Below are 17,192 nucleotides of genomic sequence, written 5' to 3'. Positions count from 1 at the left end.
ATAGGGTTGTAGACAATTTGTAAATAATTATTTGATATAATAAAGACATTACTTACTATTTGGTTTACATTCCTTTTACCTTCATAATACTACCTGTTCCACAACACATACACTAAGATACCATTTGTCTTTGGCCATGTAGTAGTTCTGGATTTATAAATGGGCCATATAGGCCGCGTCCTAGGGGCGGCAGATTTCAGAGAATAATAGTCAAACAAATAAATTAGAGAAAAATATTTTTAGGGACGGCGGAGATAAAAAGGCCTACACTCATCAATAAATATAATTGGAGTGTCTGTTTGTAATATTGAAATAACTATTTTTTACTACATACATATGAATATAAATACTGTACATACGAAATAACATTTTTTACAATTTTTGTCTGTCTGTTTGTTCCGGCTAATCTCTTAAATTGCTGGACCGATTTTGACGGGCCTTTTATTGGCAGGTAGCCGATGTAATAAGGAGTAACTTAGGCTACTTTTATTTTAGAAAAATAAAGTTAAATTCCACGCGGACGAAGTCGCGTGTACTACTAGTATCAAATATAAAGCCGGCACTGGTATGTTATGGTATGTAGATAGATTTGTCAGTCAGTTATTGTTCAAATCAAATAATGTTGTAACCTGCGAGTTGTACACAAAATACCTACAGGTAATGAGTTAGTGTTCTCCTGTCATAGGTGTGCGAGGTAAACACTTGACACTAGCGGTCTGCAGACACAACCTTGAACATGTTAACATCCAACTAGTATATTTGCGCATAAACTTAATAGATTCATATGTACTCCTCCATATAAACGGATAAATCTCGTAAGTCAGTCGCTTTATATCCCTTGTGAAATGAGCATGTATTTAAAAGGCGTCGCACTCCTCACTATATGCCTGGTGGGGGAGTGTGTGTATGTGTATTCAAGTTTTTGGGCGCCACTGTTCGATCCAAGAATCCTGAACTACCGGGTTGATTCGCCGTTTGATCCTGATAGCGGCAAAAATGCAAGAACTCAGTATACCAGTAAATATGGTGTGAGAGGCGAGAATTTAATTGCGGATCTGGGCAACGGGAAAGGTTTCAGTGGCTACTCTGATAATGACAATAAGGTGATTTTTAAATTATTATTATTATCATATATTTTTTTATTTCGGATACGCAAAGATGACTAACCACTGACTGTAGATACAAATTGTTTTTTTTTAATAAAATGACAATAAATAAGGGATCTATTTTATTTAAAACAAATTGGTGTTATTTCACCGAGGTACACTTTACACTAAAGGGAACTGGCCTACATACATACATTTTCATTTAAGTTAAATTACAAATATATAATAATTAGAAAATTGAAATTCGACCGTTAAAGTCTAAAATAAACTATCTAATAATATTGTAAGTGCGCTTACTATGACATTATTTATTGCAGGAATATAACAATGTGAAGTTTTACTACACCTACCCAGGAGCTGATCACAATGAAGAATATTCGTATTAATAAGCATACTCACACACCACACATACAGAAATGTAAATGGTAATGATGATAATTATAATATAATGCATCTCCTCAACAATGGAGATGTAATTGTTTTATGTATATAAAGTAACACTCTTTCTTTCTAATTTAATCAAATATATAAAAGATTAACTTCACATTGATCAGTTAAACTTGTGTTTCTTTCATTATACATAAAACCTGTACACCCTCTCCACTTATGTAATACTAGCTACCCACCCGCTAGAGAGATATATAGATAGCTAAAATTTTATTTTCGTTACAAGACAAACACACACAAGGTACAGTAATATAAAAAAAAGAAAAAAAATAAGATAAAAATATACGAAATAGGAACAAAAACGTGTGAGTATAGTGCGTGTGCATTGTGTATCGCCCATACGCAAAAAGGCAGCACCTCAATGTTTGTTAACTTGAGCAGCAAGCCACTGAGCAACAGCGATGTTAGTGAATTTGGTGGTAATAATAATATATTCTAAAATTAAGTATTATCCGTGTAGAGCCATCCACACACTACGTTGCTCACACCGTTTTTTTGTAGCTGTTGTTTCGTCGCGAACTTTCTAGATTAATTTTATCGTTAGTTTTTTTTTATATATACCCTCAATATCGATGTTTATTACTCGCAACGCATAGCAATAGCAGTCGTACAAGCTGCCATGCACCACGCCCAGTTGTATCTGTGACTACGGCGCGAGTGTATGTCTATCGTTTCGAAAATTATCTCTGCATTCAACCTCACCTCACGTCTTCAAAGACCGGATCTACCGAAGGTGGATGTTCATCGAAGGCATTAGCAGAACAAGGTACGTGTGTGCATTATATTTGCTATTGTCAACGAGTTTTTAGAACATCGATTTATTCGTATACGTAATAGTCCCTATGTAGCATAAAGCCACCGCTATTTCGGATTGGTGCGAATGCTACATCTTTCTGGTGCCGAAACCCGGGACATTCCGCCTATTCGGGTTGTTGTGGTATTTTCTGGTTAAAGTGTAGGTTTTAATCTTACAGGCATATAATCGCTATAAAAGTAAATATATATATCGATATAAATATCCTGTGATCAATTTATACGCTCGTTTACACTACCGCACAGGTTAGGTATAAACCGTGTTCTTTGTGTTTACACAAATAGATAATTAATTTGTGTTTATTTTCTAATCGATACCTATCCTATCTTCACCCTACCTTCAAAGCTGTGTGAGCTCGAAAACCGGTATTTGTTCTATTATTCATCTAACAATTTATCGTATTTAATTTCTTTTTTTTTACTTATCATTTCCTATGAGTATATCTTACAATTATTATTTATCGTTTTATATTCACGCTCATACTCTAGAGATAGACCGAGGCGCTAACTAATTATAATTAATATTATAATATCACGCTTATTTTATTTCGGAGCGGACAAATTAATTAACTGTTTTATTTGGGATATTATAACAATTTTAAATTCACGCCTAATAGATTTTTAGGGTTGACAGAGACTTCAAAAATCTTTTTTTTTTTTTTTTTTTTTTTATCGTGTTTAATTAAATCGTGTTTTTTTTTTTTTTATTAGTTAACTCTTTTATATAATACAAATAATCATGTCACTTTTAACGAAGCACACTTCTCGTAAAGTAGGTACTTTGAAAAAATCGAAATCGAAATCTATCGATAATGATTATACTGTACAGGACTTAGCGTCATTGCGCAGAAAACGGACTATTGCTTATAAACGGTTGTCTAAGGCGTTGGAAATCGGTAAATTGGCTTTAAGTGATAATTCTCAGCTTGATTTGTTTTTATCATATCATCAGGAAGTTAAACAAATCGCATCAAACTTCGAAGACGCTCATTTTGTAATTATTCGTTTATTGGATGACGAGGAAATCGATGATAGCGAAATGCAAGAGTCTTTTGATGATATGTATTTTCGGGTGTTGTCAATGCATCGTTCTTTAACTAAAAATGACTCGTCCCATATCCCAAAAAGCTCATCATCAAATATTCGTTTACCTAAACTCGTCCTCCCGAATTACTCGGGCAATATTAAATTATTTCCCGAGTATATTGATACATATAACGCATTGATACATAATTCTACTTCTCTTTCGGATACCGAAAAGTTTCATTATTTGATATCTTCTCTGAGCGGCGATGCATTGGCTGTAGTGAAGACTTTTCCTATGTCTCACGAATATTATCGGGATGCGTATGAAGCACTTGTTGCCCGTTATAAGTGTAAACGGACCTTAGCTTTCACGTGTTGGAGAGATATTCTCAGTATCCACTTTAAATATACTAACGCCTATGAATTTCAAAAATCATTAGATCAGTTTGAGGAGAATTTAAGTATTTTAAAAACACTTGACTTGCCAACTGCACATTGGGATTTCGTTCTAGTTTATCACATTTTGTCGAAATTAGATAAAGACCTACGCCGAAGTTTTGAAGAAAAATACTCTGACATTGAATTACCATCATATGATCAGCTCAAAAGGTTTTTGCGATCTAAATGCGAAGCATTACTGCGCGATACTCATTTTTTGGACTTGCATCAAACAAATAAATCTTTTCTCAAAACCGGTACGCCTATGCAGTTTCAGCCCAAACGGATGAACGTGTCACATACACTTATCGCCGCAACTGATGCCACACCCGCTGACAACAAAAGCGGTTTGTACTATGCAAAATGTTCATATTGCAATGAGACACATTCTATATCATCATGTCCCGACTTCCTTCAAAAATCACTTGAGGAACGTATGAAAATAGCCAATGACAAACATTGGTGCTTTAATTGTCTGAAGCCCTCTCATCAATTAAAAAACTGTACTTCTATTTTCTCGTGCCGCACTTGCAAACGTAAACACCACACCTTACTCCATCGCGATAAAACTATCGAATCAAATCCTATCTCATCTTTGGTTTCAAGGTCTGAATCAAATACAACTGTATTACTGGCAACTGCAATCGTTCAGGTTAGAGATGCTTCAGGTAATCTGCAATCGTTTCGAGCCTTATTCGATACGGGAAGTCAAAGCAATTTCATAACGGAATCGGCCATGAATCAGTTAAAGCTAAAACCACGTCATTCAAACGTGAGCGTTTCTGGACTGGGAGAAGCAGAAACTTCTATAACTGGAGGTATCACGTGTTCCATAGCTACTAACGATCGTGTTGTATTTGATACTGACATGTACGTGATTCGAAAAATTTGCGGTGATCAACCAATCGCTCATTTAAATACATCAAATTGGTCACACATTCAATCGCTGCCGTTAGCCGATCCTGGTTTCGATATTCCAGGACCAATCGATATCTTGTTTGCTGCGAACGTATTTGTAGATTCGCTTCTCGATCAACACATCAAGGGTGGTGTTAATCAACCTACGGCGTTTAATTCTATTTTTGGGTGGTTACTGTTAGGTAAAACTTCATTGTCATCTCATACGCTTTTGCATTCAGTTCCAAATATAGATATCGATTTAAATTCTCTCGTTCAACGCTTCTGGGAGCTGGATTCCTTACCGTCTTCTTCAAGATTGACTCCAGACGACGAGTTATGCGAAAAGAAGTTTATTAATGATCACACTCGAGACATCTCTGGACGATACATGGTTCGCATCCCTTTCAAGGAAAATACGGAACCTATTTTTGAAGGTTCTCGAAATCTCGCTTTGCGAAGATTTTATGCAATCGAACGAAGACTTTCTCGAGATTCCAACTTGCGTTCTCAATACACAGACTTTATGAGCGATTACATTGATAGTGGACACATGTCACTTGTCCCAGCAAACGAAGTAGGTTTAGGGAAATACTACATCCCTCATCATTGCGTTTTACGTCCTGATTCTACCACTACTCGTCTTCGAGTTGTTTTCGACGCTTCGGCAAAGGATTTAAATCATCGGTCCTTGAATGACACTCAACTCATCGGGCCTAAACTACAACCGAATATTGTATCAATTCTTTTGCATCTCCGGGAACATAAAATAGTTTTCATGGCTGACGCTCGACAAATGTATCGACAAATTCTTATATCCCCTGACCACCGTGACTATCAACGCATTTTTTGGAGAAATACGCCGAATGAGACACTTCAAGAGTATCGTTTGAACACAGTCACTTATGGGCTTGCTTCGTCTCCATATCTCGCATGCCGTACTTTACGACAGTTGGCTAAAGACTGGGGAAACTCATACCCGCTTGCTAAACAAATCATTTTATCGGATATTTATATTGACGACGTTGCTACTGGATTTCAATCACTAGAAGCTGCTCAAGAAGCAAAATCACAACTCATTGCTCTTTTTAGTCATGGATGTTTTATGTTTCAACTTAGGAAGTGGATAAGTAATGATATGCGATTACTGTCGGATATTCCTAAAGAAGATTGTTTAATGGGTTCCGTATCGCTTGACAACACAGAAAGTGGCATTTTTAAGGTTTTAGGTCTCAAATGGGATCCCTCGTCTGACAGTTTCCTTTTTGAAATACAGTCTTTAGATCGACCATGTACCAAACGTTCGATTCTTGGCGAGCTTGCTCGTATTTTTGACCCCTTAGGCTTTCTTTCTCCTGTTACGATCCAAGCTAAATGCTTGATTCAGAAACTTTGGGTTCTCGGCGTCAGTTGGGACGAAACTCCACCTGTTGAAGTTGTTAACTCCTGGAATACCTATCGCGAGCAATTACCATTGTTAGGTGCACTCAAGATTCCACGGCGATTTACATGTACTGATGCGAGATCATGTGAACTGCACGGCTTCTGTGACAGTTCAGAGGCGGCTTATGGAGCAGTTATTTATCTACGTGTTTCTGATTCAAAAGGCAAAATCAATGTATTTCTTGGCTGTTCTAAAGCTCGTGTAGTACCTTTAAAACGTACCTCGTTACCTCGACTGGAACTCTGTGCAGCTGTACTTCTGTCGGACTTATATAAATTCGTACATGACGCGTCCATAATTAATATAAAAATTGATGCTACGTATTTTTGGTCTGACTCGACAGTCGTTCTTTCTTGGTTGCGCTCTCATTCTTCTCGTTGGGCCACGTTTGTAGCTAACCGTGTCAGTCATATTCAAGATATTACACCTGCTGAATGTTGGCACCATGTGTCCTCTGGAGATAATCCAGCGGACATATGTTCCCGTGGACAGTTTCCCAGTGAAATTGTCGGCAATGAGTTATGGTGGGCGGGACCTTCATGGTTATCGAAGGATTACACATTCTGGCCTCCTTCATCAATTACAATAACATATGAAGATAAAAGTGTTATGGAAACTGAAACACGAAAATCCATTGCTTTAACGTCAAACACTATCATTGATCCTACAAAGTCTGAAGATATAATCAATAGCTCGCTAAATCGTTTCTCATCATTGTCAAAACTTATTAACGTTTTTACCTATATTTATCGATTTATCAATAATACTCGCAACCCTAATCAGGCCAATCGTAATTGTTACCTGAATAACGTCGAAAGACATAATGCATTAATGCGTATTGTTAAACACGTACAAAATGAATCGTTTGTTAATGAAATTTTATGCCTTAAATCTCAAAAATCGTTACCTAAACCGTTTCGGAAACTCAATCCGTTTATCGATAATCAAGGTATCCTCAGGGTGGGTGGAAGAATATCGCGATCTGGTTTAGAATATGAACAAAGACACCCTGCTTTTCTACCATCCAATCATCAGTTAACGTCATTGATTATAGATTTTATCCATCGTAACTATTTACATCCAGGTATAAATACTACAAATTTTTTATTACTGCAACAGTTTTGGATCGTTTCCGCCAAACGTATCATACGTCGTCAATTAGCGAAATGTATACAATGTTACCGAACTAATCCACGACCTCTACAACCTTTTATGAGCAATCTTCCATCTTACCGTGTTAACCAAGTGAAACCCTTCTCGGTCGTCGGTGTGGATTTTGGTGGGCCTTTTAGAATAAAGCTTGGTTCTCATCGGGGTGCTAAGATAGATAAAGCATATCTCTGCTTGTTTATCTGTCTGGCCACTAAAGCGGTACACCTCGAGGTGGTGTCGACACTCTCTACTGAAGGCTTTGTAGCTGCTTTGCGTCGTTTCATAGGACGTCGTGGTAGATGTAATGTAATACATGCGGATTGTGGTACTAATTTCGTTGGTGCTAGAAACCAATTGTCAACTTTAATGGAGCAAGCGTCTAGTGCACAAAAAATTGAATTCAAATTCAATCCACCAACAGCTCCGCACTTCGGCGGGGTGTGGGAGATTCAAATTCGGGCAGCCAAATCTCATTTATATCGTGTGGTCGGTAATCAAGTTTTAACGTTCGAAGAGTTATCTACTCTTTTTATACAAATTGAATCAGTATTGAATTCACGGCCACTATGTCCCATTAGCTCTGACCCTAACGATTTATCAGTTTTAACACCTGGACATTTTCTCACTTTAGAACCTCTAACAGCTGTTCCTGATGAAGATCTATCAAATACTAAAGTTACTCGGCTTCATCGATGGCAATTGTTACAATCTTTTCATCAACATTTTTGGTTCAGATGGAAGCACGAATATCTTAATTCTTTAACGCAACGAGCCAAATGGACCAAAAAATTCTAAACCGTTAAGTATCGGTTCGATGGTGATTATCAAAGACGATAATCGTACTCCATTGCATTGGCCTCTAGCTCGAGTTGTTAATCTATTGCCAGGAGCCGACGGAATCGCTCGGATTGCCATAATCCGAACCGCGAACAATCATACAATGCAACGACCACTAGTTAAGTTATGTCCTTTACCTATAGAGGATTAACCAAAATCGTTGTCTTTTAGATTTCTTTTTTTTTTATATTTTTATTTTATTTATAGTTATAGTTTCTTTCATCGTCATTTCGTTTCTAATATGTCTGTTTAACAATGTTACATTTTTTTTTTTTTTTAATAACCAGAAAATACCATAGGCATTTTGGTAGGCGGGATGTTTCGTCGCGAACTTTCTAGATTAATTTTATCGTTAGTTTTTTTTATATATACCCTCAATATCGATGTTTATTACTCGCAACGCATAGCAATAGCAGTCGTACAAGCTGCCATGCACCACGCCCAGTTGTATCTGTGACTACGGCGCGAGTGTATGTCTATCGTTTCGAAAATTATCTCTGCATTCAACCTCACCTCACGTCTTCAAAGACCGGATCTACCGAAGGTGGATGTTCATCGAAGGCATTAGCAGAACAAGGTACGTGTGTGCATTATATTTGCTATTGTCAACGAGTTTTTAGAACATCGATTTATTCGTATACGTAATAGTCCCTATGTAGCATAAAGCCACCGCTATTTCGGATTGGTGCGAATGCTACAGCTGTATTATATTTTATCTGCATATGTATTGTATTGTATTTCGTTGACTGACCAATGTAACTGTGTATCTACTTTTTATGTTTGTTGATAACATTACAGTGCTTTGTAAGTTTGTGCCGCAAGTAAGTTGTTGCAGGCTGCAGTTTTCAAGTAACTAATATAGTTAATATTTAACTGTGCTGGGTAACACTCATTCTATTAAAAAAACCGCTACAAAATCAGTTGCGTAGTTTTAAAGATTTAAGCATACATAGGGACGGACAGACAGCGATTTAGTTTTATACTATGTAATGATTTGGAAATAAAATAACAAATAGAAAAAATGCAGTATTTATTTCCTTACACAATAATCTTACAATTACAAACTAATATTATCACATCATATCCTTCGTTTCTGTGTGCTGATATAGAGCACGTTGTTACCCCGGATGAATGCATCCCCATACTTATTTTTGAGCTGGCCATTCACATACTCTTCTGTTTGTTCGAGTGCAATGTTCATATAGCCGTCCAGACATGCCAGCACCCCTGTAAAATATACAGTATTTGAACTTTAGTTTTAATTGTGTGGTCAAAAACGCTAAGACTACCCGAACGCAAAAGACGCAGAGGACGTCAGCCACCTGGTGGACCAGTGCAAGCTTGTCACTGCGGAAAAATTGTCCGACCCGACAACCCAGGACAGATTGTCCTGGCGCTGAAAAATTAGGAGAGCCGACCCCGCATACAGTGGGACAGAGCTAAGAGGAAGAAGATGAAGATGAAAATCTTTAGTTTCAAAATTATGAAACATTCAATCATGTTTAATTTGATAAAAATCTTACATGTCAGTTTTCAATATTGTCCATTTAATGGACCTGTGTTTATAATACAGGCTCAGTCTAGTTTAGGTACAGTGGTAAATTGTCTGTATGTATAATGTATAAGAGTTTAAGACTGTAAATTTAGACTCTATAAATGATTACTATTGTAATGATGTATAAAATAGATTTTTAAACATCAAACTTAGAGACAAAATCAAACTCACTGATATAAGAGAAAAAACCAAACTGACAGATGCAGTCGAAACTATTAAGAAACTTAAATGGAAGTGGACAGAACATGCAATAAAAAGTAAGAAAGAGAAATGGACTAAGGATGTCATAGATTAGTATCCAAGAGAACAAATAAGAAAGTGAGAGCGACAGAAAAAGAGGTGGGAGAATGATATAAGGGCAGTGGCGGGACCAACATGGAGAAGGAAGGCGTTGGACAGAGGAGCCTGGAGTCTTGGAGGAGGCCTATGTCTTGGGACAAGCTGATGATTGTCAGCACAAAGGATATAAATAAATAAACAAAATTAAATGCAAACTTGTTAAGCTGTTATAGTTCTATTGGGTATTTTTTGTTTACTTATTTGTCTAGGCTATTGTCAGGAGCATGGACCTGTAGCACAGCTACCTACATAGATCTATTTTGCTCACTCTTTTCAAAGTTTGCTACCTAAACCCATCAGGGACAAGAATTGAAGGATATTTTTAGGAGCGATGGTTTTTATCTCCTCAGGAAAGAATGTAAACTTTCCAAAGGAGATATTTCGCTTATGCATGAGTGGGGGCTACAACCACATAGGATGTGTAGTGGCGTTTCCTCTTTAGTTTAGCAAAATCTGCAGGTGATCCGCGTGGATATCCACCATTTCGGGCTGATATCAGCCCGAAATGGTGTGTTAGAGGTAATGGGTCACTAATAGCCACTAGTCCCCATTATTAACAATCTCCTTCCATAGTGTTACTACCTATATTGCACTATACTCAGATCAACAAGTATTATCCTTCATAATGAGTACATTGTGACAATATTAGGACAAACAACACAATGTTAAATATGTTACTATACTATGTTATAACATAGTATTATTGATGCGCATAAATTCAAGAATTGTAAATGTTAGTAAACAATTAAATAGAGTGCTCACCTCTGTAGTCTACACCACTGTTTAGCTTTACAACGACCGGCCGGCCGTGAATTTGTTGGATGAAAGAAGAAAGAGCTTCTTTGCGACTCATGATTTGAATATTAATTTTGTATTTAATAAATAAAAGGTAAAATAATAGTGCCGCTGTTTTGAAATTTTCAGGTTATATTGTTTGACACTGACTTTTTTTGGGTTTTGACTGACTATTGGCTGACAGTAGCGATTTTTTTGGTTCTATTTATCCTTTAGAAAAGGCGAAGGAAACTATGTCTATACAGCCATCGAAGGAAATTATACTTTTGGCAGTGACATTTTTCGTGTTATTGATGCATTAATCATTACTACACAATATTTTTTTATGTCTTGAGCACAATTAATTGACAGCATTATTGTAAAAAGAAAATATTTAGAAGTAGTATTGATTAAAATATATTTATCTTTGCCATTTTCCCACATTAAAAATATACATAGGTTCATCCTCTGTATGTATATTAAAAATATACATGTATGATGTACAAATAAAGAGGATGAACTAAAATATAAGTAAATATAGTGGACATTGCTATTTACAAATCTTTTGGTATGATTGGGAAAATTGGACATATTTGCAGTTGTACTGGTTAACAGGCACTGTGACAAGAGACAAAATAAAATACAACTGTTCACTTAATAATTATTTAATACTATGTTACAAATAAAATGTTTTAGTTCATGTCCTCTCTTTGGGTTCAAGTGAGGTCCAGATGAATCCGCTGTAGTTGTTGACCTCTGTGTCTGTGAGGGGGTACGGGCTGTTGCTGGCCTTGTAGTAGTCAGAGGGTGCGTGCATTACAAACTCCATTACGTCCAATTTGCGAGCCAATTCCTCTTCTGGACCTGAAAATTAGAGAAAATTTTACAATGACTTTCACTTAGTAATGTTTGTGTATACTCTACATATTACAATGTGGACTCAAGTTAAGCAATGCTAACAGATATAATAAAAATACTATGTTATTTTGTATACTACATGAATTAAACTTAAATATAATTTACCCTATAGAAATTGACATATTTCCACTTCTATTACGACTTTATTCAAATAAACTTAATATAATAATTTTTGTAGTCTTTTTTTTAATTCTACCACTCATTCGGAAAGCAGAGTCATCACAAGAAGAATGATCTAGAAACTTGTATGTTGCTCAAACTACTACAACATCAAGATAGTTAAAAAAAGTGGAAAAGGTATAATTCATTCATAATATTGAATTATGGAGACATCATACTTTATGGATGCTAAATACACATCGGTACAAACATATTTTTTAGAATGGATGATAATGGAATGGTTTCTGAAGATAAGATCAAATTCACCAGGAATTTAACATAATGATTTCCAGGGGAAAACCAAGTGGAAGTCAACCTGACATGGTATCTTGCTAGCAATGTACCATATCAGGTATACCATACACCATACTACTAATAATTCCCTTCCCCTTGGTACAAACATGTTATAGAAGCTGTTTAATGAGGAAACTAATTTGGCTGTATGAGATAAAAAAAGCTTTACCAATAATGTATGTGGCTGGGTCGAATCCCTTTTCAGGCGGAGGGCTGGCTCTAGTGGGCAGCAGCCAAGTGACCACGGCACTCTTCTCACAGTACTGGTCGGTCATGAAGCCTCTGATTTGTGCATAGTAGACACCTCCCTCTACATCTATCATTGACACTATATCACCCACTTGCATGTAGCTCCCCTGAAAATGTGCATTTACATTTTTTTACAATATTACAGTTATTTATTTAAAGCTTTTATTATATATAGTTGAAGTTAATGTTATTTTTGTTTATTGTTATTTTACTGCCTAAGGTTGTTGGTTTATCCTAAGACATAGGCCTTCTCCAATAGACTTCATGTTCCTCTATCCAACACTTTCCTTTTCCATGTTGGCCCAATGTAATATTACAGTTAAATAATGATAAACACAGGTAAACAATGTCAGATTTCTTAAAAATATAATAATAACAAATTAAAAAATTTTGAAATTTAACAATATAATAATCCAAGACTTTTATGATTTAAATATATTCCATGTTACAACAATGTCATATAGTGGTGAGTTTATATCAAAAGTAAATAAAAGATGCTCATAGAATTAGAAACAGATTAAGTATTGAAAACAAATAAAACTGCTTTTTATGGAAAGTAATATTAAAAATTTAGTTTCAACATGATTTTCCATAAAAAGCAAGCTTTACATGAATTCAAAAACCAATCTGTGTGTCTGAATGACATGCACTTAGATAATATATTATTTCATTAATATAAATAAGTTTTGGAAAAAAATACAATAAACATATATATATATTCATAATAGTCATGATCTGTGGTTTACCAATCTGAATGAGGACACAAATTCTAATGTGGCTGACATAAAAATAATTGTGTGTCATTTATATTTCTATAAACCAAATGTTAATAAGGGACAAGGTGGTTGGTTTATCATTAAAAATGTACCAAGCTATATGTAGGCATTTTAAGTGTAGCATTCACAAATCAACAGTTGACAATGACTCTGACTACCCTATCTCGGACAATAGAATAGAAAATCATTTATTAAAAAAAAAAACTTAATTTAAGCACTTTTGAATAGTCAAAATTTTTTTTTTAAGACTACCGCTCATTCAGAAAGCTGTCTCATCACAAGAAGAATAAACAAGAAACTTGTGTATTGTTCTTTTAAACAATCCTTGTAAATCTTCACATTTTACAAGTTGAAACATGTGAATGCAAACTACCAACCAGCACAAAATTTTTGGGTCAAATATAAATATACCACAAGATTAAATCAGTCGTAGTGATAAAGAGCAGACCAGTCTCTACAAGCGGCACTTGTTCACAAGCATGACTGATGAAACATGAAGATGAGCCAGCCATCACTGCGCTCGACCATATTAGATGGAGCCCAATGAATAGCTGGGTGAATATGATATATAAATATCAATAACATGGTGGATAAAAAAAAATGTCATAACAAAGTAATATCAAGTTAACAAATACTAAATAGTACCTTATAAAATACAGAATCACTAGTAACGACAGTGGCAGTAGCCGTGGGTGCTTTCAGAGGTTGTCTTTTGAATATACTCCTGCGGCCCCGTCCGCGGGGCGCCGGTGGCTTGGCAGGAGCTGGCGTGTTAGTCTTAGGTTTGTATCTCGTCGATCTGGTGCTCTTTCTCGTCCCCTTGCCGGTCGCTTTGGCCGGCGTAGAGTCTGTCTCACTTTTACTGCTCTTCTCCTCCTCCCTATCATCTTTTTTCTCGTCAGATTCTACTTTAACGGAGACATCGAGTTTGGTTTCTGTGGCAGTGTTAGCTAGGTGACAATCGTTGCATATTTGACCGTTCTCTGCGTTACGCCAGAGCAACGAATCGTTGGTGCTACACTGAACACACACGGGTTTCGGCATTTTATTTCAATGGTAATTCAGAATTTAAAATAAATTAGAGAGAGACATTAATCTCAAATTACCACTTCCAAACAGAAATAATTAAATCTGATTTCTTAACAATAATAACAAAAATATTGACTGTTGCTTGAAGGATCAGTCAATGAATGACTGACTGTCCGAATGATTGACAGCATGTGACAGTAGAGTTTGACACTTTTGACATTAGTTCCATTTTATGTAGAAAATTACAACCACAGACCTACGAATCTCAAAGGATTTATAGTCTGAGTTTTTTATTTTCTTTATTATGTAGTGTGAACCGCTCGTGTAGTAAAAGAAACTGTCAATAGCGGCATTAGTTTTTTTTGTATATGATAATGAAATGGTGCACCCGCCTGCACTAATGGTTTACGCTGGCGGGGCACCAGTGGAAGATGATAAGATGAGAATGAGGTCAGGTCAGTTAGCCCATCGTGATAAATTAATCTGGAATTTATCACAATGGTTTCCAGGGGGAACCGCGTGGAGGTCAACCTGACATGGTACTTTGCTAGCAATGGGGTCGAGAGTCCACATTAGTAACAATCCCTTTCCCCCCCTAGCGGCATTTGTTCTAATAATGATTTCCATTTCTTCCTTTCGAAATGAAACTTTATTATAATTAAAATATTTGATTCTCAAGTCAAATGTTTGGGAAAGTACCTACATAAAGTATTGGTACTTTATTGTATAGCAAGGGGACAAGAAATCAAACAGAACTTTTAACGAATCACATCCAGTATAAACTTTTAATTAGACGATCCAGTTGAAGAGGCACTTTTATGAAGAAGTAAGCATTTTCTTACAGTAATAATAATAATAACAATAATAAATCCATTTATTGCCAATATGAGTATAGTTATATAGTACACATTTATAGATATTTAATAAGATTGGCAATAGGTACAAACTCGGCTATTGCTGGACTGATGGGCGTTTAGCGCTGGTTTTCAGTTTGTACCTACGCGGGCGTACCTCATCACACTTGCTAGATAACCATAACACAACATAATGAAATAAAAATTTAACAAAAATAATATCCATACGAATACACAAAAATTCACATTTTTGTCGAGATTTGTCGCCGCTATCCAAGGGCTGTCTCTATCTAATATAATTTTCCTTAAATAATTTTTAAATTTTAGTACAGTACAGCTTACTGTATCTCTTACCTACCAATGGGGTATGGCATGGGTATGGCAGGGTATGGCAGGGTATGGCAGGGTATGGCAGGGTATGGCAGGGTATGGCAGGGTATGGCATATTAGTCCTTAGGATTGAATACTTTTGAGGGATACGACGAGTTTCCACTATATCTTATATTATGATATGACGCTGTTCATGTCTATAGGCAATTGTTGTTATTGCCAGTTTAGAAAGAACTATATATTAAAAAAAACACACTTATGTAGAGATTTTAGCCCCTTATGAACGTAATTTTTTTATATTAATATTGTTTTTACTACCGTCCAGTTTAGTAACAAATGAAACTGATTTTATTTTTAAAATTGTACATGTATGTACTTATCTAGGTGTGTATATCAAACGTTAAATGAAAATCCTGTGCATGGCTACTATTACCATGCACGGCAACCGTTTTGTGAATGATAGGGTTTGCTCAATAAATCTGATTTGACATATGTTCATTCCTACACATAAGTACATCTTAGTAATATTGTAAACGCGAAACTTTGTGAGTATGGATGTTTGTTACTCTTTCACACAAAAACTATTGAACGGATTTTGATGAAATTTTACAGTAATATAACTTAAGCATCAGAATAACAAACAGGTAAAATTTTTGGGGGTGAAACCGCGGGCACAGCTAGTGTTTTAAATAAAAACAACAGGTAGATACGTATAAAACAACATTTTATTTGAGAAGCGCACGATTTTAGTGTTACAGTGAATAAGTTAGGATTAAAAGTAAGGAATGTACATGTATAAATGTTTGCACACTTATATCAAATATTAAGCCTAAACTTATTATGTACTTACAATTAACATAACATAAGTTACAGTATTAAAGCCGTCATCGTAAATTAAATGCATTATGTAACGCCCAGACGAGTAAAGCGAGAGCCTAAACTAGTATACGTTGTTATTTATTTGTTTTGAATGATAATGTAATGGTGCACCCGCCTGCGCTTACAGTTTACGCTGGCGGGGCACCAGTGGAGGATGACAACATGAGTATAAAGTCAGATCAGTTAACCCATCTTGGCAAATGGTAATTTACCATGATGGTCTCCAGGGGGACCCGCGTGGAGGTCAATTTAACTTGGTATATCGCTAGCAATAGGGGTTATTATTCCACATTACTAACAACCCCCTTTCCTCCAGCTAGTGTACGTATAACAACAGCCAATAGACATCAATCAGAAGCGTAGCGTGCCTTGGCCGGGCCCCGTACAAAATTTATTTCGGGGCTCTTAGGGATTTCTCACAAAAAAAATTGCATAAAATGAAAAGAAATATTTATTCATCATAATTATCTATTTGTCACTTTTTCCAAAATTTTAACGAACAATTCAAATTAAATATACACTCTTGCCTTTTTTTTTGGAAAACTGATTTATTAAGTCAACGGGGAAATCCCTCAGCCCGGGATAACAGATATAGAGTGTTGCCAACCTTTGAACGCATGCTTTACGCGGGAAAATAAAGAAATAACTTTTTTTTTACTTTTATCATTTGAAAAAATTGGGAAGGCAATTTTTGCTACGTACGGTGGGGCCTCCGTGGCATGTGGGCCCATGTAATTTATAGGGCAGATAGCCGTAGTGGAAGCTACGCCTCTGACATGTATAATCATAGTAGTCTCATTAGCCCATAAATCTCTTGATATTTGTTCGATAATTCCTCTAACACCTCAAGCAATGATGTCATTAAACTAGTCTGTT

The 17,192-nt window shown here is 36.0% G+C and overlaps 4 protein-coding genes across 4 annotated transcripts; 2 read left to right on the top strand and 2 right to left on the bottom strand.

Moving 5' to 3' along the window:
- The first annotated feature begins 575 nt into the window (after positions 1-575).
- LOC131855449 (uncharacterized) lies at positions 576-1,557 on the top strand. Its single transcript, XM_059206723.1, has 2 exons — positions 576-1,103; positions 1,424-1,557. The coding sequence occupies exons 1-2, from the start codon at positions 846-848 to the stop codon at positions 1,490-1,492; spliced, it is 327 nt and encodes a 108-aa protein (XP_059062706.1). The 5' UTR covers positions 576-845; the 3' UTR covers positions 1,493-1,557.
- Positions 1,558-3,105: 1,548 nt separating this feature from the next.
- LOC131855445 (uncharacterized) lies at positions 3,106-8,118 on the top strand. Its single transcript, XM_059206719.1, has one exon. It carries the CDS (start codon positions 3,106-3,108, stop codon positions 8,116-8,118), a length of 5,013 nt encoding a protein of 1,670 aa, XP_059062702.1.
- Positions 8,119-9,173: 1,055 nt separating this feature from the next.
- LOC131855435 (U6 snRNA-associated Sm-like protein LSm6) lies at positions 9,174-11,000 on the bottom strand. The gene is made up of 2 exons (XM_059206709.1): positions 10,817-11,000; positions 9,174-9,387 (listed from the first exon to the last, which is right to left on the bottom strand). Exons 1-2 carry the CDS (start codon positions 10,905-10,907, stop codon positions 9,239-9,241), a joined length of 240 nt encoding a protein of 79 aa, XP_059062692.1. The 5' UTR covers positions 10,908-11,000; the 3' UTR covers positions 9,174-9,238.
- A 481-nt stretch (positions 11,001-11,481) lies between these two features.
- LOC131855434 (GATA zinc finger domain-containing protein 1) lies at positions 11,482-14,420 on the bottom strand. Its single transcript, XM_059206708.1, has 3 exons — positions 13,870-14,420; positions 12,369-12,555; positions 11,482-11,692 (listed from the first exon to the last, which is right to left on the bottom strand). Exons 1-3 carry the CDS (start codon positions 14,266-14,268, stop codon positions 11,526-11,528), a joined length of 753 nt encoding a protein of 250 aa, XP_059062691.1. The 5' UTR covers positions 14,269-14,420; the 3' UTR covers positions 11,482-11,525.
- Between the last annotated feature and the right edge of the window lie 2,772 nt (positions 14,421-17,192).

Source organism: Achroia grisella, unplaced genomic scaffold (assembly GCF_030625045.1).
Source record: "Achroia grisella isolate CSIRO2021 unplaced genomic scaffold, CSIRO_AGI_Agris_v1 utg1419, whole genome shotgun sequence".
In the NCBI taxonomy this organism is placed as follows: domain Eukaryota; kingdom Metazoa; phylum Arthropoda; class Insecta; order Lepidoptera; family Pyralidae; genus Achroia; species Achroia grisella.
Note: the sequence above shows the minus strand (reverse complement) of the source record. Positions and strands in the feature narration are given on the sequence as shown.

Coding starts and splice junctions, on each gene's coding strand:
- LOC131855445 (XM_059206719.1), top strand. CDS start 3,106: ATGTCACTTTTAACGAAGCACACTTCTCGTAAAGTAGGTACTTTGAAA.
- LOC131855435 (XM_059206709.1), bottom strand. CDS start 10,907: ATGAGTCGCAAAGAAGCTCTTTCTTCTTTCATCCAACAAATTCACGGC. Junction 9,388..10,816: donor CAGTGGTGTAGACTACAGAG/GTGAGCACTCTA, acceptor TATATTTTACAG/GGGTGCTGGCATGTCTGGAC.
- LOC131855449 (XM_059206723.1), top strand. CDS start 846: ATGAGCATGTATTTAAAAGGCGTCGCACTCCTCACTATATGCCTGGTG. Junction 1,104..1,423: donor ACTCTGATAATGACAATAAG/GTGATTTTTAAA, acceptor TATTTATTGCAG/GAATATAACAATGTGAAGTT.
- LOC131855434 (XM_059206708.1), bottom strand. CDS start 14,268: ATGCCGAAACCCGTGTGTGTTCAGTGTAGCACCAACGATTCGTTGCTC. Junction 12,556..13,869: donor GTGATTCTGTATTTTATAAG/GTACTATTTAGT, acceptor GCACATTTTCAG/GGGAGCTACATGCAAGTGGG. Junction 11,693..12,368: donor CCCAGCCACATACATTATTG/GTAAAGCTTTTT, acceptor TCTAATTTTCAG/GTCCAGAAGAGGAATTGGCT.